This window comes from Haliotis rufescens, unplaced genomic scaffold (assembly GCF_023055435.1).
Source record: "Haliotis rufescens isolate VD_foot unplaced genomic scaffold, xgHalRufe1.0.p SCAF_5, whole genome shotgun sequence".
NCBI classification, from domain to species: Eukaryota; Metazoa; Mollusca; class Gastropoda; order Lepetellida; family Haliotidae; genus Haliotis; species Haliotis rufescens.
The window spans coordinates 35,547,879-35,571,878 of NW_025964223.1; the positions used below are offsets into that span (position 1 = coordinate 35,547,879).

A 24,000-nucleotide genomic window follows, 5' to 3' on the forward strand; every position below is an offset into this window, starting at 1 on the left:
TTACTTCCTTCCCCAAGCATCTGGTCCACACGTTGTTACTACTTTTACCACAAACTAGCAGTTGCATGGGAACATGGATGTATTATAATGAATTTATATGTATCAGGTGAGCTGTGATCCAGGGAGGCTATTTCTGTTTAATCATGGCAAGACTATTCTTTCCCGTTATTTTAGATGAGATAAAACTTCCCTTACTTTTGCATATATGCACCCTCGGCTTTATGATAATCCAGCCTTAGAATGTTTTATAACTCTAATTATGCAAATGAATACCAGATGTCCAAGTGCCATATAAATGTAAAAAAAAGAATAATAATTCATGCTTTCAAGTTCTACTTGTCCCTCTGTATGTAATTTGTAAAATGAAATGTATATACCGGCAATATAATGCAATGTCCTATGGGCCTATCTCCTTTGTATATACCAGTAATAATATGTGATGTCCTAATGGCCTGTCTCCTTTGTATATACTGGCAATATAATGCAATGTCCTATGGGCCTGTCTCCTTTGTATATACCAGTAATATAATGCTATGTCCTAATGGCCTGTCTCCTATGTATACCAGTAATATAATGCTATGTCCTAATGGCCTGTCTCCTTTGTTTTTACCAGAAATATAATTCTATGTCATATGGACCTGTCTCCTTTGACACTATAACCTTTTCTAATGTGAATATTTTTATATGAAACCTAAATTATAATGTGCTGATAATATCTGTCCTCCTCTCTCCACAGCCAACCCACTCCTAGAAGCCTTTGGTAATGCCAAGACGGTCAGAAACAACAACAGTAGTAGATTTGGCAAATTTGTAGAAATCCATTTTGATGCAAAGGTAAGGGTTGTTTATGGTATATGTCAATGGTTACAGCTATATGACTGGTATATCTTCTGTATCCAAAATGACTAATATATCTTCTGTATCCATGATGACCGGTATGTCTTATGTATCCATGATGACCGGTATATCTTCTGTATCCATGATGACCGGTATATTTTCTGTATCCACGATGACCGGTATATCTTCTGTATCCATGATGACTGGTATACCTTCTGTATGCACGATGATCAGTATATCTTCTGTATCCATGATGACCGGTATGTCTTATGTATCCATGATGACTGGTATATCTTCTGTATCCATGATGACTGGTATACCTTCTGTATGCACGATGACCGGTATGTCTTATGTATCCATGATGACTGATATATATTCTGTATCCATGATGACTGGTATACCTTCTGTATGCATGATGATCAGTATATCTTCTGTATCCATGATGACCAATATATATTCTGTATCCATGATGACCGGTATATCTTCTGTATCCATGATGACCAATATATATTCTGTATCCACGATGACTGGTATATCTTCTGTATCCATGATGACCGGTATATTTTCTGTATCCACGATGATCAGTATATGTTCTGTATCCATGATGACCGGTATATCTTCTGTATCCATGATGACTTGTATACCTTCTGTATGCATGATGATCAGTATATCTTCTGTATCCATGATGACCAATATATATTCTGTATCCATGATGACCGGTATATCTTCTGTATCCATGATGACCGGTATACCTTCTGTATGCATGATGATCAGTATATCTTCTGTATCCATGATGACCAATATATATTTTGTATCCATGATGACCGGTATATCTTCTGTATCCATGATGACCGGTATATTTTCTGTATCCACGATGATCAGTATATCTTCTGTATCCATGATGACCGGTATATCTTCTGTATCCATGATGACTGGTATACCTTCTGTATGCATGATGATCAGTATATCTTCTGTATCCATGATGACCAATATATATTCTGTATCCATGATGACCGGTATATCTTCTGTATCCATGATGACTGGTCTATCTTCTGTATCCACGATGATCAGTATATCTTCTGTATCCATGATGAGATCAGTATATCTTCTGTGTCCATGATGACCGGTATCTCTTCTGTATCCATGATGACTGGTCTATCTTCTGTATCCATGATGACCGGTATCTCTTCTGTATCCATGATGACCGGTATCTCTTCTGTATCCATGATGACCGGTATATCTTCTGTATCCACGATGATCAGTATATCTTATGTATCCATGATGACCGGTATATCTTCTGTATCCATGATGATCAGTATATCTTCTGTATCCACGATGATCAGTATATCTTCTGTATCCATGATGATCAGTATATCTTCTGTATCCATGATGACCGGTATATCTTCTCTATCCATGATGATCAGTATATCTTCTGTATCCACGATGATCAGTATATCTTCTGTATCCATGATGATCAGTATATCTTCTGTATCCATGATGACTGGTATATCTTCTGTATCCATGTTGACTTGTATATCTTCTGTATCCATAATGACTGGTATATCTTCTGTATCCATGATGACTGGTATATCTTCTGTATCCATGATGATCAATATAACTTCTGTATCCATGATGACCGGTATATCTTCTGTATCCATGATGACTGGTATATCTTCTGTATCCAAAATGACTGGAATATCTTCTGTATCCATGATGACTGGTATATCTTCTGTATCCATGATGACCGGGATATCTTCTGTATGCAAAATGACTGGTATATCTTCTGTATCCATGATGACCGGTATATCTTCTGTATCCACGATGATCAGTGTATCTTCTGTATCCAAAATGACTGGAATATCTTCTGTATCCATGATGACTGGAATATCCTTCTGTATCCATGATGACCTGTATATCTTCTGTATCCATGATGACTGGTATATCTTCTGTATCCATGATGACTGGTCTATCTTCTGTATCCATGATGACTGGTATATCTTCTGTATCCATGATGACTGGTCTATCTTCTGTATCCATGATGACTGGTTTATCTTCTGTATCCATGATAACTGGTATATCTTCTGTATCCATGATGACTGGTGTATTTGCTGTATCCATGATGACTGGAATATCTTCTGTATCCATGATGACTGGTATATCTTCTGTATCCATGATGACCGGGATATCTTCTGTATCCATGATGACTGGTGTATCTTCTGTATCCATGATGACTGGAATATCTTCTGTATCCATGATGATCAGCATATCTTCTGTATCCATGATGACCGGGATATCTTCTGTATCCATGATGACTGGTATATCTTCTGTATCCATGATGACCGGTATATTTTCTGTCTCCAAGTATGAAGTAATAACATAAGAACATATTTCAAGTTACGATTCATTTATTTACACACGCCCATTTTTCTTAATTCAATTAATTCACATCTTTGTTTACATACATAAATAATGATAATGTTTTCTGAGATGGGGGAAAACATCGCGTCATTGGAAAACTTTAATTTATTGAAAATGTTAGTTAATTTTGGGAGCAATGCTTTACCGCACGCTATAACCGAGTTAGCGCTATATTGAAGGGTGCAATAATGAGGGAACACTGTATATGATTCCATCCAGATGCCCATTTTTCTTTCTTCCGTAATATGACAAGGATTAGTATAACTCCATTTCTTCCTACTGGAAACTTGTGCTATTTTTGGCAAACTTTCCAATAGCTTGGAATTTATAGCATTTTCAAATGATGATTTGAGTCCATGATGTCATATTTCAAAGTACTGAATCACTTTGGCCTATCTGACGTGAATGTGTCCTGAAGCTGTATACATCTATACGTCAACAGACTCGGTTTCGGTAGTTACATCTAATTGTGATTATTCAGATAACGAGGAAATTTTGATTCCTGATTAGTTATGAGTATTGTATTGATATTATCCCTGAAGATAGCCAATATGGTGTGGACTTAGCAGTGATGATGCTTGCTGTTTCAGTCAGCTGTGTGTGGTGGCTACATCTCCCACTACCTGCTAGAAAAATCACGAATCTGCACACAGAGCAAGGAAGAGAGAAACTACCACATCTTCTACCGCTTGTGTGCTGGTGCTCCTGACAAAATGAAAGAAGAGCTACAGTTGGCCCCACCAGATCAGTTCCAGGTAGTGTAGGGTGCCTTGGTGTTTTGTGTTGTATTTAGATCATCAGAAAATGCCAGAGAGCTTGGAGTTGCTTATTTGGAGCTGATAAATTGCTTTTTTCTGGTGTCAGTTAAACAGTTATTGAATTAAGAAAGAGCATCATTACATGTTTTTTGTTGACATACTCAATTGTCACCAGGGCTATTTGCTTGAAACATTATGGTTCACATGACTGCCCAGTATAGCTTGTTAGTTGTTAAAATACCTGATTGATTTGTTACTGTATGTGTACTCAGTGATCCAATCAGATAAGTGGTGATAGTTCCTTTGAAATAGATTGTCTCCAGGGTAACCTCTGTATTGGTCAAGGTCACAGTATGATTGGTGCAAACCTGTGTAGTTTTTGTTTAATTTATGAGAAAAAAAAGTGTTAGAGAGTTAAGATAAACTATTTATAACTAAATCAATACCTGTTATGTATCAATTCATTGTATTAAATGTCAAGGTCATTCACACTTTGAGTGATTTTTCAACTTTACATTTGCAACACCACTGATGCTTTCAATTTAAGATATTTTGTCAGCTTGTGGCTGTGCTTGAAGGTCCCAAGTGAATGGCATGCATCTGTTTGTTCTGAGGTTGTAGTGAATCAGACATTTGTTTTACCCAAAATGGAAGTGGTATTATCTGACTGGAAGTTAGTTTGAGACATCAGGAGTTTTTGGTTTTACTGCACTATACAGGTGTTTCTGAAACTTGAGTGACATGCTATGTAAGTAACTGAACTGTAATGCTTTGAATCTGAAAGAAAAGAGTTCAAAATTAAATATAAGTTGATGTTGGTTAGATCAGAAACGACGATCCATTATTATCTGTGAATTTAAATCTAGAAGAAGTTCGAGATATTCTTCTTTCTGTAGATACAACTAAGGCAACAGGGCCAGATGGTATAGGTAACAAGTTACCTAAATTAACAGCGACTCGTCTAGCTCTGATCCTGACAAAATTATTTAACTTGTCGCTCAAAAACAAAACCTTCCCGTCAGTTTGGAAACAAGCATCAGTAACACCAATTCACAAAAAAGGCGATGTACATGAATGCTCAAACTATAGACCTGTAGCTCTCACATGTTGCTTAGCCAAAATATTTGAAAAGTGTATATTCAAATATGTGTTTAACTTTTTCAGAGAAAATGAATTGTTGACAACTTTACAGTTGGGATTCGTGCCTGGCGATTCCACATCTTATCAACTCACTTACCTATATAAATTTTATTGCTAGGGCATTAGACGAAGGTAAAGAAATCAGAGCTGTTTTTTGTGATGTCAGCAAAGCCTTTGATAGAGTATGGCACAAAAGAATTATTCATAAACTCAATGCTTACGGTATCCAAGGTGATCTTTCGAAATGGTTTGAAAGCTACTTAGAAAATAGAGTCCAAAAAGTAGTCATTAATGGTTATACCTCAGAATCAAAATGACAAAAGGATTTTAATATCAAAAACTAAAAAACACAGATATTGAAGTATAGAATCATTAGACCACAATAAATTGTAAGGATTATTACTTCTCCTTTTTCACCGTTTATAATACCTATTGTTGATTGTCCTATCATGAACAAATTTTTATATGTAGGCACCTAATCATGCTAATTGCCAACCTTGCTTAGAAATCTGTGGAGTCAAAATAAATTCATTGCTAAGGCAGCCACCATAATAGAGGTGACATATTGGTAACTGCCATATAAAACAACATTCACACAGAGTCAACACACAGCAACAGTAGGCCGAAAGTATCACATCAGTATTGCCTGTAAATATATTGAAATTTCTTATCATAAATGATCAATACAAATATCCACATTTTCAACTCTGTACCCTTTCTTGGGAACAAATTATTACGCACTTCAAATGTTGCCCTATGCTACTTTGTTTTATAAATGTGTACAAGCATGGATAAGTTCCTTCCTTCTTAATGATTAATTCTCTTATTGGTGAACTGTTTAACTTCTGCAGGATAATTTTGTTCTGTTTGTTGGTTATCATAATTATTCTTTGATGTTTTGTGTAGATCAAATGTATTATGATATCAAATAAGTCATTTCATTTGAGATGAACACTGTCGCGAAGGATGCAGTTACTGCCTTGATCCCTGTGCATGCTGTTTCCATGGTTTTGTACACTAGCTGTTTGCTTGCTGTAATTCACAGTTACAATGTAAAAGTCATGCATGAATTGTACTTGTAATAGTATCCCTACTGATGTATTCAATCACTTGAACCACTACAGGAACTGGAATGATGCACACATTTATCCTGATATGTAAAATCAAAGATTGGGGGTTATGTTTGGCTTGAAATTTACCCCTTAACAGTAATTTGATGATATTATGCAGACAGTATGTTTTGTGCTCATAATGAACACAATAAAGCAAGGCAGAAACCAGTCAAGCTGGTGTTGACAATGAAACTAGTGCATGAGTTCTTGGCTGTCTGATAATGACTCCTAGGCACCCGAAGAACACCGGCACTGTAGTATTTGGCCTGTATCCAGTATACATTTTGTAAAACTCCAATCCAAATTTTGTCAATGTGAGGTTTTTGTAGTGTTTCTCTGCAACAGAGTCAGTACAAGTACACATGTTGAGATAACTAACACTTCCTTCAGCAAGTTGAAGTGGGCAGGTATAAATGTGTGTGCTCCATGTGTCGTGTCCAGGTAGTTGAAACAGCACACATAGTTCAGCATGCAGATATTGCTTCAGTGTTGTTCTCTCCACCGTGTAGTATTTGAAGAATGGCTGCTCGCAGTACTTTGCTACCCGGCAATCTGACAAGGCCATGAATGCAAATCGGAAAAGTCAACAGGTAAGAGGTCCAGGTGTGTTGATTACCTGGAGATATGTGACAATGTAAAAAATATTACATTCACATCCTGGAAGTCATTTGACCAATTCCGTGGCTGCCACTGTATGTTTCCTACCACATTCTGTCCCAAGTGAACTTTGTGTCCCCTGCCTAGTTATCAGTGTTATGTCCCCAGCATGTGTGTCTCAGTTGTTACCATGTTGTCTGTTGGATGTATTGTGAGCAAAAAAATGACAGTTAAGTAGAAATGTGCTTACTTTGGTAATTCAGTAATCAGCTTTGCTTTGGTTGAGGAATATGTTTTTTTATTCTGGTATATGACATTAAAAGCCAACAGCTTTGATATAGCTTTTGGGATGACATTATGATATGTCAAATGATTTGATTGTGTAACTTTCATATATGCCCATCCTTTGGTTTTACAGTTATTTACAATTTGAAATGTCAACTAATTTCCTTATGCATCATTATGTTTTTGTCATTTGTTCAGAGAATCACACTTTCACTGATGGATTGTCCTTTTGTTCAATTCCCTTCGACTGTATCTATCTAGATGTCACAATACTGTCTGAAGTTGACCTACCAATGCAAAACTTCGAACAACTGTTCATAAATAACCTACACTGACTGAATTTGTCTTGTTTACAAAGGTCACAAACTTCTCCCTACTTTGTAACAAAAACTTGGGTATCTATGTGCACTTTCAGTTTTCATCTTGATATTTATAGCTGTAAAGGGTTTTGGTGTGCAGAGTTGCATTCCTTTGTCATGCCAGAAACTGTTGGATATTTTATTTCCAATCTTCTTGGTTCCAAACTGATAATAGTTCCTGATTTGTCAGCACAGTACTGTGTTCGTAGGCTTTACCAACTGGTAAATGTCTAAACTGCATCACTTGGGGCATTTCTCACACATTACACTGCCTTGTCATAAAATAACTGACATAATGTTCAGAGCAATGTAAAATCAGACTAACTCAGGGTAAGCATCATCAACATTAAGATGTAAAACCTGGCAATCTGTAGTTTTGTGACAGCTTTCATTCTTATCTAGGAAATATATCAATCATACATAAATGAGGAAACTATTCCCAGACAGTAAATGGTACATTTCTGGTAGACTGTTCTGTTTGGCTTTTGAAATATTGTGCGGTTTTAATATTCAGAGTTTGATCCAATTTGAACATTCCAAATTGCTCAACCCACAAATGAACTTTCATTGGAGGTTGAGTATATATTTGATGACTCTCATTATGATTTTTGTATGTAGTACCTGAAACTTGGCAGTCTCAATGACCCTATCCTGGATGATGTCCGTGACTTCACTGTGTGCTCGGAGGCCATGACAAAGATGGGAATCACAGATGCTGACAAGAATAACATCTTCCGTCTAGTGGCTGCGGTGCTCCACCTAGGCAATATCACCTTTGAAGAAAACCTGGAGGATACCAAAGGTATGAGCATTCATCTCTCACCAACACACATGCTTTATGAGTTTTGGTACCTACCGTATATGTCCGCAGATAAGCCGAATTTTGAGGACCAGAAAAAAGATAAGGTAGAAAGGGGTTGGCTTATCCACGGGATACACTTTCATGATACAGTGGTCCCTCGCTACAACGCTACCAATGGGGTCCAAATAATTGGTGGGCGTTATAGACGATGAGCCGTTTAACCGAGGCCGAGGCGGGGGAGCGCGCTCGGCAAATCTTAAATCATCAATATGTGTTTATCTCACGTCACGTCAAAATAGTATATATTTTTATGGACCTAGATCTACCTGTAATATCATTCATTTATTAAATCTGTCACATTTCACAATGTCTGAAATACGTATTCCATTCTAATTTATCATTTTTTATCAATAAATTAAAAAATTATTCACTATTTCCCGCGATGTTATTGAAAATAAAATTCTCGGACACACATTTTGACAACGGGTCCGCATCGAACATGTCAAAGAGCAAAATAAAGACTATTTTAAGCAAATCTTTAAATATATTATACAAAGTGATAAATAAAATCAACAAAAATATATCTAAAAGTAATCAAACTTACATCTAAGTTATTATTTCCATCGTTTCGTGCGATCGCGTGTAATGTAAGTCAAATGACATCTCGGCTTTCGTCGCCTTGAATTCTCGGCTCGGACACAACGTTTAATGCAAAAATATATGCATGAAAAATCTTTGTCACAGCTCGTAACCTAGCACGATACATTCGCGAAGTTCCATATTTTTAATATATATCGTGATTTCCTGCTTAAAACGTTCAGAATAACACGATTTAACAAAAAATCTTTCGCTAACTTCTGAAATTTATCAAACACGAGCTTGGTATCACAGCTATAATTTGATTGGCTGCCTGAGGTCACGTGCTCAAAATTGACCAATCACGAAACTTGTAGCGGATTTCGGCAAGAAAGCGTCATTAGAAACAAATTTTATTCCAATGAAATCGCTTGTTATAACTACGGGGAAAATGCAGGCAATGTTACGAAAGCGCGATTACGAAATGAATGACCGCCGTGTTGTGACAGCAACTACATGTGTGTGACAGTGTCGCCTTAAATTGGATTGCCCACTAATTAAGAATATAAACTTCGCTTGTGGTTCTCTTTTATTGCGTGCATGCGCTTCTAAGATCAAAGGATGTATAGTGTGAAAAGTTAACTAGTTGAACAATCGTATTTCCGGGACTTGCTGCGGATGTTTTCAAACGGATTATTAGAACTCCATTCAGCGATAAACGGTTGATTATGCAATGAGAAGTGTTATGTGCAAATGAACAACGAACAACAATACAATTACGTCTGTGTAAAACTCTCAGTAATAAAAGTGTACATAAATTTTGGGAGCCATGCGTTACCGCACGTAGTAACCGAGGTAGCGCTTTATCGAAGAGTGCAATAGCGAGCGATCACTGTAGTATTTTTCAGATCGTGAACATCGCCTGAATGATTCCGATAGATTACAACTTCCCGAAAGTTTGGAAGTTGCCACGACTAGAGCCATTATTGTTATAAATCATCAATAAAGTTATTATTATACACCAATGTTGTCATTATTAAAAAACAGTTATGCATGTTACTACTTCCGATAATAAGTTTTCAATTGAATGTTCAAAGTATATCGTTCTTCATAAACCCCACAATCTTTACATGTAACAATATATGTAATCCACAGCTATAACATATAATCCACAGATGAAATCGCCAAAAGCTATTACGTATGTTTTGCAAAGTTCATAAATTGATAGTGAACAAGTGTCTACCTTTATTGAAAGAGGCAAATAAACAACTGTAACGGCGAGCTATTCCGTTCGCCATATGCAAAAACATGTAATCAGCTGTTTCCTGTGACGTCACAAACGGTGACCACTGTGATTGCTTCCTGTTGTTTAAAAAGTAACACGGTACACAAAGAAATGAGCACTGATAATAATGGGCCGATTGGTATTGTTATGTTGTTTACACATACACTTTCAGGTTGTGGGTGCCTAGCGTTCGTGTTGGGATTAGGGGCTTAATTCCTTTGTTTTCGAGAGATTAGTTTAATAAACTGGAGAAGCCTGTGAGTAAGTGATGGTCATTCAATGTGTTCATAGTTTATTTAATTCAATTGGATTAACATACAATAGTGGTAAAGAAGTTAGTATATTTTTACTGACTGACATTCTAATCATGAGTTTGAAACGAAAACACCATGCTTACGATGCTGCATCCAAACTGCGAGTCTTTGCTCTAGCTGATATATTTTCTCATGGGTTCATAATTCTATACCGATTCACAAAATGGCGCTTCATTGTTGATGGCAACATATAATGATCATTATGAGATTAAAAAAAGACAAGAGAAACAGCTTCCCACATTATGAAAGTGGATGACTGGTTTGTTAAATCTTTATAAGAAAAAGAATAATGACTTTTTCAATATAATTACAACATTTTTCATCTTATATTATTGAATATCTGCGAGTACTGGCACATGTCTTGCAGTCCGACTTCGCAGTGTTTTTTGCCTTTCACTTCCTGGTTCGGCTTATCTGCGGGTCATATAATTTTCTTTTGTATTTCAATGGTCAAGTTAATACCTCAGCTTATCTGCGGTCATATACAGCAATGGGACTAAGTGTTTGAGTGATGAAAGTTTGTGTCATGAAATAATTGTTCACAGGTGGATGCAAGGTTGCACAGCTGGCAGAAAAAGCTCTGTTGATTGCTGCCCATCTACTTGAGGTAGATAAGGAAGAGCTGAAAGATGCATTGACCAGTCGGGTCATGCAGGCAACCCGTGGGGGCACCAAGGGTACTGCCATCAAGTAAGTTGTATTTAGTGTATGCCTCTACAACAGCTGAGAATACCACTCGTACACTGCCATCAAGTGAGTTGTATTTAGTGTACTCCTCTACAACAGCTGAGAATACCACTCGTACACTGCCATCAAGTGAGTTGTATTTAGTGAACGCCTCTACAACAGCTGAGAATACCACTCGTACACTGCCATCAAGTGAGTTGTATTTAGTGTACTCCTCTACAACAGCTGAGAATACCACTCGTACACTGCCATCAAGTGAGTTGTGTTTAGTGAACGCCTCTACAACAGCTGAGAATACCACTCGTACACTGCCATCAAGTAAGTTGTATTTAGTGTATGCCTCTACAACAGCTGAGAATACCACTCGTACACTGCCATCAAGTGAGTTGTGTTTAGTGAACGCCTCTACAACAGCTGAGAATACCACTCATACACTGCAATCTGGTGAGTTGTATTTAGTGTACTCCTCTACAACAGCTGAGAATACCACTTGTACACTGCCATCAAGTGAGTTGTAGTGAGTTGTATTTAGTGTACTCCTCTACAACAGCTGAGAATACCACTCGTACACTGCCATCAAGTGAGTTGTATTTAGTGTACTCCTCTACAACAGCTGAGAATACCACTCGTACACTGCCATCAAGTGAGTTGTATTTAGTGAACGCCTCTACAACAGCTGAGAATACCACTCGTACACTGCCATCAAGTGAGTTGTATTTAGTGTACTCCTCTACAACAGCTGAGAATACCACTCGTACACTGCCATCAAGTGAGTTGTGTTTAGTGAACGCCTCTACAACAGCTGAGAATACCACTCGTACACTGCCATCAAGTAAGTTGTATTTAGTGTATGCCCCTACAACAGCTGAGAATACCACTCATACACTGCCATCAAGTGAGTTGTATTTAGTGTATGCCTCTACAACAGCTGAGAATACCACTCATACACTGCCATCAAGTGAGTTGTATTTAGTGTACTCCTCTACAACAGCTGAGAATACCACTCATACACTGCCATCAAGTAAGTTGTATTTAGTGTATGCCTCTACAACAGCTGAGAATACCACTCATACACTGCCATCAAGTGAGTTGTATTTAGTGTATGCCTCTACAACAGCTGAGAATACCACTCGTACACTGCCATCAAGTAAGTTGTATTTAGTGTATGCCTCTACAACAGCTGAGAATACCACTCATACACTGCCATCAAGTGAGATGTATTTAGTGTATGCCTCTACAACAGCTGAGAATACCACTCATACACTGCCATCAAGTGAGTTGTATTTAGTGTACTCCTCTACAACAGCTGAGAATACCACTCATACACTGCCATCAAGTGAGTTGTATTTAGTGTACTCCTCTACAACAGCTGAGAATACCACTCATACACTGCCATCAAGTGAGTTGTATTTAGTGTACTCCTCTACAACAGCTGAGAATACCACTCATACACTGCAATCAAGTGAGTTGTATTTAGTGTACTCCTCTACAACAGCTGAGAATACCACTCATACACTGCCATCAAGTAGTTGTATTTAGTGTACTCCTCTACAACAGCTGAGAATACCACTCATACACTGCAATCAAGTGAGTTGTATTTAGTGTACTCCTCTACAACAGCTGAGAATACCACTCACACACTGCCATCAAGTAAGTTGTATTTAGTGTACTCCTCTACAACAGCTGAGAATACCACTCATACACTGCCATCAAGTGAGTTGTGTTTAGTGAACGCCTCTACAACAGCTGAGAATACCACTCGTACACTGCCATCAAGTGAGTTGTATTTAGTGTACTCCTCTACAACAGCTGAGAATACCACTCATACACTGCAATCTGGTGAGTTGTGTTTAGTGAACGCCTCTACAACAGCTGAGAATACCACTCATACACTGCCATCAAGTGAGTTGTGTTTAGTGAACGCCTCTACAACAGCTGAGAATACCACTCATACACTGCAATCTGGTGAGTTGTATTTAGTGTACTCCTCTACAACAGCTGAGAATACCACTTGTACACTGCCATCAAGTGAGTTGTAGTGAGTTGTATTTAGTGTACTCCTCTACAACAGCTGAGAATACCACTCGTACACTGCCATCAAGTGAGTTGTATTTAGTGTACTCCTCTACAACAGCTGAGAATACCACTCGTACACTGCCATCAAGTGAGTTGTAGTGAGTTGTATTTAGTGTACTCCTCTACAACAGCTGAGAATACCACTCATACACTGCCATCAAGTGAGTTGTAGTGAGTTGTATTTAGTGTACTCCTCTACAACAGCTGAGAATACCACTCATACACTGCCATCAAGTGAGTTGTATTTAGTGTACTCCTCTACAACAGCTGAGAATACCACTCATACACTGCCATCAAGTGAGTTGTGTTTAGTGTACTCCTCTACAACAGCTGAGAATACCACTTGTACACTGCCATCAAGTGAGTTGTATTTAGTGTACTCCTCTACAACAGCTGAGAATACCACTCATACACTGCCATCAAGTAGTTGTGTTTAGTGTACTCCTCTACAACAGCTGAGAATACCACTCGTACACTGCCATCAAGTGAGTTGTATTTAGTGTACTCCTCTACAACAGCTGAGAATACCACTCATACACTGCCATCAAGTGAGTTGTATTTAGTGAACGCCTCTACAACAGCTGAGAATACCACTCGTACACTGCCATCAAGTGAGTTGTATTTAGTGAACGCCTCTACAACAGCTGAGAATACCACTCGTACACTGCCATCAAGTGAGTTGTATTTAGTGTACTCCTCTACAACAGCTGAGAATACCACTCGTACACTGCCATCAAGTGAGTTGTGTTTAGTGAACGCCTCTACAACAGCTGAGAATACCACTCGTACACTGCCATCAAGTAAGTTGTATTTAGTGTATGCCTCTACAACAGCTGAGAATACCACTCATACACTGCCATCAAGTGAGTTGTATTTAGTGTATGCCTCTACAACAGCTGAGAATACCACTCATACACTGCCATCAAGTGAGTTGTATTTAGTGTACTCCTCTACAACAGCTGAGAATACCACTCATACACTGCCATCAAGTAAGTTGTATTTAGTGTATGCCTCTACAACAGCTGAGAATACCACTCATACACTGCCATCAAGTGAGTTGTATTTAGTGTATGCCTCTACAACAGCTGAGAATACCACTCGTACACTGCCATCAAGTAAGTTGTATTTAGTGTATGCCTCTACAACAGCTGAGAATACCACTCATACACTGCCATCAAGTGAGATGTATTTAGTGTACTCCTCTACAACAGCTGAGAATACCACTCATACACTGCCATCAAGTGAGTTGTATTTAGTGTACTCCTCTACAACAGCTGAGAATACCACTTGTACACTGCCATCAAGTGAGTTGTATTTAGTGTATGCCTCTACAACAGCTGAGAATACCACTCATACACTGCCATCAAGTGAGATGTATTTAGTGTACTCCTCTACAACAGCTGAGAATACCACTCATACACTGCCATCAAGTGAGATGTATTTAGTGTACTCCTCTACAACAGCTGAGAATACCACTCATACACTGCCATCAAGTGAGATGTATTTAGTGTACTCCTCTACAACAGCTGAGAATACCACTCATACACTGCCATCAAGTGAGTTGTATTTAGTGTACTCCTCTACAACAGCTGAGAATACCACTCATACACTGCCATCAAGTAGTTGTATTTAGTGTACTCCTCTACAACAGCTGAGAATACCACTCATACACTGCAATCAAGTGAGTTGTATTTAGTGTACTCCTCTACAACAGCTGAGAATACCACTCACACACTGCCATTAAGTAAGTTGTATTTAGTGTACTCCTCTACAACAGCTGAGAATACCACTCATACACTGCCATCAAGTGAGTTGTGTTTAGTGAACGCCTCTACAACAGCTGAGAATACCACTCGTACACTGCCATCAAGTGAGTTGTATTTAGTGTACTCCTCTACAACAGCTGAGAATACCACTCATACACTGCAATCTGGTGAGTTGTATTTAGTGTACTCCTCTACAACAGCTGAGAATACCACTTGTACACTGCCATCAAGTGAGTTGTAGTGAGTTGTATTTAGTGTACTCCTCTACAACAGCTGAGAATACCACTCGTACACTGCCATCAAGTGAGTTGTATTTAGTGTACTCCTCTACAACAGCTGAGAATACCACTCGTACACTGCCATCAAGTGAGTTGTAGTGAGTTGTATTTAGTGTACTCCTCTACAACAGCTGAGAATACCACTCATACACTGCAATCTGGTGAGTTGTATTTAGTGTACTCCTCTACAACAGCTGAGAATACCACTCATACACTGCCATCAAGTGAGTTGTAGTGAGTTGTATTTAGTGTACTCCTCTACAACAGCTGAGAATACCACTCATACACTGCCATCAAGTGAGTTGTATTTAGTGTACTCCTCTACAACAGCTGAGAATACCACTCATACACTGCCATCAAGTGAGTTGTGTTTAGTGAACGCCTCTACAACAGCTGAGAATACCACTCATACACTGCCATCAAGTGAGTTGTGTTTAGTGAACGCCTCTACAACAGCTGAGAATACCACTCATACACTGCCATCAAGTAAGTTGTATTTAGTGTATGCCTCTACAACAGCTGAGAATACCACTCATACACTGCCATCAAGTGAGTTGTATTTAGTGTACTCCTCTACAACAGCTGAGAATACCACTCATACACTGCCATCAAGTGAGTTGTGTTTAGTGAACGCCTCTACAACAGCTGAGAATACCACTCACACACTGCCATCAAGTGAGTTGTAGTGAGTTGTATTTAGTGTACTCCTCTACAACAGCTGAGAATACCACTCGTACACTGCCATCAAGTGAGTTGTATTTAGTGTACTCCTCTACAACAGCTGAGAATACCACTCGTACACTGCCATCAAGTGAGTTGTATTTAGTGTACTCCTCTACAACAGCTGAGAATACCACTCGTACACTGCCATCAAGTGAGTTGTATTTAGTGTATGCCTCTACAACAGCTGAGAATACCACTCATACACTGCCATCAAGTAAGTTGTGTTTAGTGTACTCCTCTACAACAGCTGAGAATACCACTCGTACACTGCCATCAAGTAAGTTGTATTTAGTGTACTCCTCTACAACAGCTGAGAATACCACTCACACACTGCCATCAAGTAAGTTGTATTTAGTGTACTCCTCTACAACAGCTGAGAATACCACTCGTACACTGCCATCAAGTGAGTTGTATTTAGTGAACGCCTCTACAACAGCTGAGAATACCACTCATACACTGCCATCAAGTGAGATGTATTTAGTGTACTCCTCTACAACAGCTGAGAATACCACTCATACACTGCAATCAAGTGAGATGTGTTTAGTGAACGCCTCTACAACAGCTGAGAATACCACTTGTACACTGCCATCAAGTGAGTTGTATTTAGTGTACTCCTCTACAACAGCTGAGAATACCACTCATACACTGCCATCAAGTGAGATGTATTTAGTGTACTCCTCTACAACAGCTGAGAATACCACTCATACACTGCCATCAAGTGAGTTGTAGTGAGTTGTATTTAGTGTACTCCTCTACAACAGCTGAGAATACCACTCATACACTGCCATCAAGTGAGTTGTAGTGAGTTGTATTTAGTGTACTCCTCTACAACAGCTGAGAATACCACTCATACACTGCCATCAAGTGAGTTGTAGTGAGTTGTATTTAGTGTACTCCTCTACAACAGCTGAGAATACCACTCATACACTGCCATCAAGTAAGTTGTATTTAGTGTATGCCTCTACAACAGCTGAGAATACCACTCATACACTGCCATCAAGTGAGTTGTATTTAGTGTACTCCTCTACAACAGCTGAGAATACCACTTGTACACTGCCATCAAGTGAGTTGTAGTGAGTTGTATTTAGTGTACTCCTCTACAACAGCTGAGAATACCACTCATACACTGCCATCAAGTAGTTGTATTTAGTGTACTCCTCTACAACAGCTGAGAATACCACTTGTACACTGCCATCAAGTGAGTTGTAGTGAGTTGTATTTAGTGTACTCCTCTACAACAGCTGAGAATACCACTCGTACACTGCCATCAAGTGAGTTGTATTTAGTGTACTCCTCTACAACAGCTGAGAATACCACTCATACACTGCCATCAAGTAAGTTGTATTTAGTGTATGCCTCTACAACAGCTGAGAATACCACTCATACACTGCCATCAAGTAAGTTGTATTTAGTGTACTCCTCTACAACAGCTGAGAATACCACTCGTACACTGCCATCAAGTAAGTTGTATTTAGTGTATGCCTCTACAACAGCTGAGAATACCACTCATACACTGCCATCAAGTGAGTTGTATTTAGTGTACTCCTCTACAACAGCTGAGAATACCACTCGTACACTGCCATCAAGTGAGTTGTATTTAGTGTATGCCTCTACAACAGCTGAGAATACCACTCATACACTGCCATCAAGTAGTTGTATTTAGTGTACTCCTCTACAACAGCTGAGAATACCACTCATACACTGCCATCAAGTGAGTTGTATTTAGTGTACTCCTCTACAACAGCTGAGAATACCACTCATACACTGCCATCAAGTAGTTGTATTTAGTGTACTCCTCTACAACAGCTGAGAATACCACTCATACACTGCAATCAAGTGAGATGTGTTTAGTGAACGCCTCTACAACAGCTGAGAATACCACTTGTACACTGCCATCAAGTGAGTTGTAGTGAGTTGTATTTAGTGTACTCCTCTACAACAGCTGAGAATACCACTCGTACACTGCCATCAAGTGAGTTGTATTTAGTGTACTCCTCTACAACAGCTGAGAATACCACTTGTACACTGCCATCAAGTGAGTTGTAGTGAGTTGTATTTAGTGTACTCCTCTACAACAGCTGAGAATACCACTCATACACTGCCATCAAGTGAGTTGTATTTAGTGTACTCCTCTACAACAGCTGAGAATACCACTCATACACTGTCATCAAGTGAGTTGTGTTTAGTGTATGCCTCTACAACAGCTGAGAATACCACTCATACACTGCCATCAAGTAAGTTGTATTTAGTGTACTCCTCTACAACAGCTGAGAATACCACTCATACACTGCCATCAAGTAAGTTGTATTTAGTGTACTCCTCTACAACAGCTGAGAATACCACTCATACACTGCCATCAAGTGAGTTGTATTTAGTGTACTCCTCTACAACAGCTGAGAATACCACTTGTACACTGCCATCAAGTGAGTTGTAGTGAGTTGTATTTAGTGTACTCCTCTACAACAGCTGAGAATACCACTCATACACTGCCATCAAGTGAGTTGTATTTAGTGTACTCCTCTACAACAGCTGAGAATACCACTCATACACTGCCATCAAGTAAGTTGTATTTAGTGTACTCCTCTACAACAGCTGAGAATACCACTCATACACTGCCATCAAGTAAGTTGTATTTAGTGAACGCCTCTACAACAGCTGAGAATACCACTCATACACTGCAATCAAGTGAGTTGTATTTAGTGTACTCCTCTACAACAGCTGAGAATACCACTCACACACTGCCATCAAGTGAGTTGTAGTGAGTTGTATTTAGTGTATGCCTCTACAACAGCTGAGAATACCACTCATACACTGCAATCAGGTGAGTTGTGTTTAGTGTACTCCTCTAGAACAGCTGAGAATACCACTCATACACTGCCATCATGTAAGTTGTATTTAGTGTATGCCTCTACAACAGCTGAGAATACCACTCATACACTGCAATCAAGTGAGTTGTGTTCAGCATTTCTAGTAATGGAATAAAGGGGACGATATGCCCATCCTTTGAATTACATAATAATTCTGTGACCAACTTTGAGAGCTTGACATGCCAAATTATATGAAATAAAGTGAAAATCCTTATCTCACACCTTTGTTTCAGGTTTGCTACTGCTAACATTGTGTGCATGATTTATTTTGTGTTATTTCAGGGTTCCACTGAAGATGTTTGAGGCTGCCAGTGCACGAGATGCCTTGGCAAAGGTTGTCTATTCCAAGATGTTTGACTACATTGTGAATGAAGTGAACAAGTCCATCCCCTTTACTTCCTCAGCGAACTACATAGGTGTCTTGGATATAGCTGGCTTTGGTAGGATGATATTTCGTTTATCTGTTGTTTAACATGTGCTGTCGTGGCCTCCTCTCGTCAGAGGCAACGTGTGTCACTTGGTTGATTGTGTGTCATTGTACCCTGATGGAGTGGACATTGCTCATGATATCAGTGAATGGTCTTTATAGCTCTTACTTGATTATTTATTGGCCTCTGTGACAAAGATGAAATAGTACTGATTGCAGTATTAAACAACAATCACTTGCTCATTGTGGTTCAGTAATGTGCTTAAAAGTTCAATGTTATTTAAGCAATTAAAACATTTTTACACAGCATCTTTTAACCAGTCAAACTAGAAATTGGGATTTGATTACCTCATGACACTGATTTTTGCAGAGTACTTCCAAGTGAACAGTTTTGAGCAGTTCTGCATCAACTATTGTAATGAGAAGCTGCAGCAGTTCTTCAATGAGAGGATCCTGAAGGAGGTATATACACACATCATATACTGTATTGTGCAAGCAATTTGACTAACATATTATTCGCCAGCAGTCATGAAGTCCGGAAAATGATTACTTGTGTTGATATTTCTGAATGGTACTGTTTGAACATTATAATAAGATGATAATGAAACACTTACCTCACATATACGAGGAAAACAGTACTCTGATGACCGAGCTTGTGCTTGTGTCTGCGTCGTCTGCTAAAGAGAGGCGCAGAAAAACAGCACCCTCTGAGAGAAGCTGTCAATTTAGAGTAGCGTCTCTTAAAAATATTTTTCAAAATGCTACCTGACGCTGTAACAGCGTATGAAATTCGACTGCGACACTGCCAACCATTGCAAACATTGGGCCAACGTCTGGGTTCTGTCTTCTCAAATATAAGTGAGTACTTGCAGAGTGTAAGGTATTTGTTTGATGGAGTGGGATGTGAAGATCCCTACAAAGTAGTCCGGGATGGGCACTAAAATATACATGATGTACTAGATATATTAAAAATACAAGTAATACATTTATATTTACAGTTCATTCTTTTGGGCATACATACTTTAACAAATTCCTCTAGATAAAACATATAACACTATATGTATGTATATATATTGTTGTTTCATGCTCTGTATAAGATGTGGAAGTCAGACTTGTTGTTTCCGGTCCTGTATAGGGACGGTTGGGTAGCTTAGTGGTTAAAGCGTTCGCTCGTCACGCCGAAGACCCAGGTTCGATTCCCGACATGGGTACAATGTGTGAAGCCCATTTCTGGTGTCCCCGGCCATGATATTGCTGGAATATTGCTAAAAGCGGCGTAAAACCATACTCACTCACTCAATCCTGTCCTGTATAAGATGTTGAAGTAAGACTTGTTGTTTCCTGTCCTGTATAAGATGTTGAAGTAAGACTTGTTGTTTCCTGTCCTGTATGAGATGTGGAAGTAAGACTTGTTGTTTCCCGTCCTGTATGAGATGTGGAAGTAAGAATTGTTGTTTCCTGCCCTGTATAAGATGTGGAAGTAAGACTTGTTGTTTCCTGTCCTGTATAAGATGTGGAAGTAAGACTTGTTGTTTCCTGTCCTGTATGAGATGTGGAAGTAAGACTTGTTGTTTCCTGTCCTGTATAAGATGTTGAAGTAAGACTTGTTGTTTCCTGTCCTGTATGAGATGTGGAAGTAAGACTTGTTGTTTCCCGTCCTGTATAAGATGTTGAAGTAAGACTTATTGTTTCCTGTCCTGTGTAAAGGCTTGAAGTAAGGCTTGTTGCTTTCTGTCATGTGTAAAGGCATGAAGTAAGGCTTGTTGCTTTCTGTCCTGTGTAAAGGCTTGAAGTAAGGCTTGTTGCTTTCTGTCCTGTGTAAAGGCTTGAAGTAAGGCTTGTTGCTTTCTGTCATGTGTAAAGGCTTGAAGTAAGGCTTGTTGCTTTCAGTCCTGTATAAAGGCATGAAGTAAGGCTTGTTGCTTTCAGTCCTGTGTAAAGGCTTGAAGAAAAGCTTGTTGTTTTCTGTCCCGTGTAAAAGCTTGAAGAAAAATCTTGTTGTTTTCTGTCCCGTGTAAACGCTTGAAGTAAGGCTTGTTGCTTTCTGTCCTGTATAAGATGTTGAAGTAAGACTTGCTGTTTCCTGTCCTGTATAAGATGTTGAAGTAAGACATGCTGTTTCCTGTCCTGTATAAGATGTGGAAGTAAGACTTGCTGTTTCCTGTCCTGTATGAGATGTTGAAGTAAGACTTGTTGTTTCCTGTCCCGTGTAAACGCTTGAAGTAAGACTTGCTGTTTCCTGTCCTGTATAAGATGTTGAAGTAAGACTTGTTGTTTCCTGTCCTGTATAAGATGTTGAAGTAAGACTTGTTGTTTCCCGTCCTGTATAAGATGTGGAAGTAAGACTTGTTGTTTCCTGTCCTGTATGAGATGTGGAAGTAAGACTTGTTGTTTCCTGTCCTGTATAAATTGTTGAAGTAAGACTTGCTGTTTCCTGTCCTGTATAAGATGTTGAAGTAAGACTTGTTGTTTCCTGTCCTGTATAAGATGTTGAAGTAAGACTTGCTGTTTCCTGTCCTGTATAAGATGTTGAAGTAAGACTTGCTGTTTCCTGTCCTGTATGAGATGTTGAAGTAAGACTTATTGTTTCCTGTCCTGTGTAAAGGCTCGAAGTAAGGCTTGTTGCTTTCTGTCATGTGTAAAGGCATGAAGTAAGGCTTGTTGCTTTCTGTCCTGTGTAAAGGCTTGAAGTAAGGCTTGTTGCTTTCTGTCATGTGTAAAGGCTTGAAGTAAGGCTTGTTGCTTTCAGTCCTGTATAAAGGCATGAAGTAAGGCTTGTTGCTTTCAGTCCTGTGTAAAGGCTTGAAGAAAAGCTTGTTGTTTTCTGTCCCGTGTAAAAGCTTGAAGAAAAATCTTGTTGTTTTCTGTCCCGTGTAAACGCTTGAAGTAAGGCTTGTTGCTTTCTGTCCTGTATAAGATGTTGAAGTAAGACTTGCTGTTTCCTGTCCTGTATAAGATGTTGAAGTAAGACTTGCTGTTTCCTGTCCTGTATAAGATGTTGAAGTAAGACTTGCTGTTTCCTGTCCTGTATGAGATGTTGAAGTAAGACTTGTTGTTTCCTGTCCCGTGTAAACGCTTGAAGTAAGACTTGCTGTTTCCTGTCCTGTATAAGATGTTGAAGTAAGACTTGCTGTTTCCTGTCCTGTATAAGATGTTGAAGTAAGACTTGTTGTTTTCTGTCCCGTGTAAACGCTTGAAGTAAGACTTGCTGTTTCCTGTCCTGTATAAGATGTCGAAGTAAGACTTGCTGTTTCCTGTCCTGTATAAGATGTTGAAGTAAGACTTGCTGTTTCCTGCCCTGTATAAGATGTTGAAGTAAGACTTGCTGTTTCCTGCCCTGTATAAGATGTTGAAGTAAGACTTGCTGTTTCCTGTCCTGTATAAGATGTTGAAGTAAGACTTGCTGTTTCCTGTCCTGTATAAGATGTTGAAGTAAGACTTGCTGTTTCCTGTCCTGTATAAGGTGTGGAAGTAAGACTTGCTGTTTCCTGTTCTGTATAAGATGTTGAAGTAAGACTTGTTGTTTCCTGTCCTGTATGAGATGTGGAAGTAAGACTTGCTGTTTCCTGTCCTGTATAAGATGTTGAAGTAAGACTTGCTGTTTCCTGTCCTGTATAAGATGTTGAAGTAAGACTTGCTGTTTCCTGCCCTGTATAAGATGTGGAAGTAAGACTTGCTGTTTCCTGTTCTGTATAAGATGTTGAAGTGAGACTTGTTGTTTCCTGTCCTGTATGAGATGTGGAAGTAAGATTTGCTGTTTCCTGTCCTGTATAAGATGTTGAAGTAAGACTTGTTGTTTCCTGTCCTGTATAAGATGTGGAAGTAAGACTTGCTGTTTCCTGTTCTGTATAAGATGTTGAAGTGAGACTTGTTGTTTCCTGTCCTGTATGAGATGTGGAAGTAAGACTTGCTGTTTCCTGTCCTGTATAAGATGTGGAAGTAAGACTTGTTGTTTCCTGTCCTGTATAAGATGTGGAAGTAAGACTTGCTGTTTCCTGTCCTGTATAAGATGTTGAAGTAAGACTTGCTGTTTCCTGTCCTGTATAAGATGTTGAAGTAAGACTTGCTGTTTCCTGCCCTGTATAAGATGTTGAAGTAAGAATTGCTGTTTCCTGTCCTGTATAAGATGTGGAAGTAAGACTTGCTGTTTCCTGTTCTGTATAAGATGTTGAAGTAAGACTTGCTGTTTCCTGCCCTGTATAAGATGTTGAAGTAAGAATTGCTGTTTCCTGTCCTGTATAAGATGTGGAAGTAAGACTTGCTGTTTCCTGTTCTGTATAAGATGTTGAAGTAAGACTTGCTGTTTCCTGTCCTGTATAAGATGTTGAAGTAAGACTTGCTGTTTCCTGTCCTGTATAAGATGTGGAAGTAAGAATTGCTGTTTCCTCTCCTGTATAAGATGTTGAAGTAAGACATGCTGTTTCCCGTCCTGTATAAGATGTGGAAGTAAGACTTGTTGTTTCCTGTCCTGTATAAGATGTTGAAGTAAGACTTGTTGTTTCCTGTCTTGTATAAAGGCTTGAAGTAAGGCTTGTTGCTCTCTGTCCTGTGTAAAGGCTTGAAGTAAGGCTTGTTGCTCTCTGTCCTGTGTAAAGGCTTGAAGTAAGGCTTGTTGCTTTCTGTCATGTGTAAAGGCATGAAGTAAGGCTTGTTGCTTTCAGTCCTGTATAAAGGCATGAAGTAAGGCTTGTTG

The 24,000-nt window shown here is 38.9% G+C and overlaps 1 protein-coding gene across 4 annotated transcripts in view; it reads left to right on the forward strand.

Moving 5' to 3' along the window:
• The window catches only part of LOC124114718 (unconventional myosin-VI-like), a 163,744-nt gene that overhangs the window by 54,334 nt on the left and 85,410 nt on the right, over positions 1-24,000 (forward strand). For 3 of the 4 annotated variants that reach the window (XM_046475424.2, XM_046475423.2, XM_046475425.2), the window contains exons 7-13: positions 737-834; positions 3,846-4,010; positions 6,775-6,855; positions 8,125-8,308; positions 11,029-11,173; positions 19,163-19,320; positions 19,678-19,769. In XM_046475424.2, coding sequence (XP_046331380.1) covers positions 737-834; positions 3,846-4,010; positions 6,775-6,855; positions 8,125-8,308; positions 11,029-11,173; positions 19,163-19,320; positions 19,678-19,769 — 923 coding nt within the window. The remainder of the gene's footprint in view (positions 1-736; positions 835-3,845; positions 4,011-6,774; positions 6,856-8,124; positions 8,309-11,028; positions 11,174-19,162; positions 19,321-19,677; positions 19,770-24,000) is intronic. The other variant, XM_046475426.2, reaches the window with a different exon arrangement.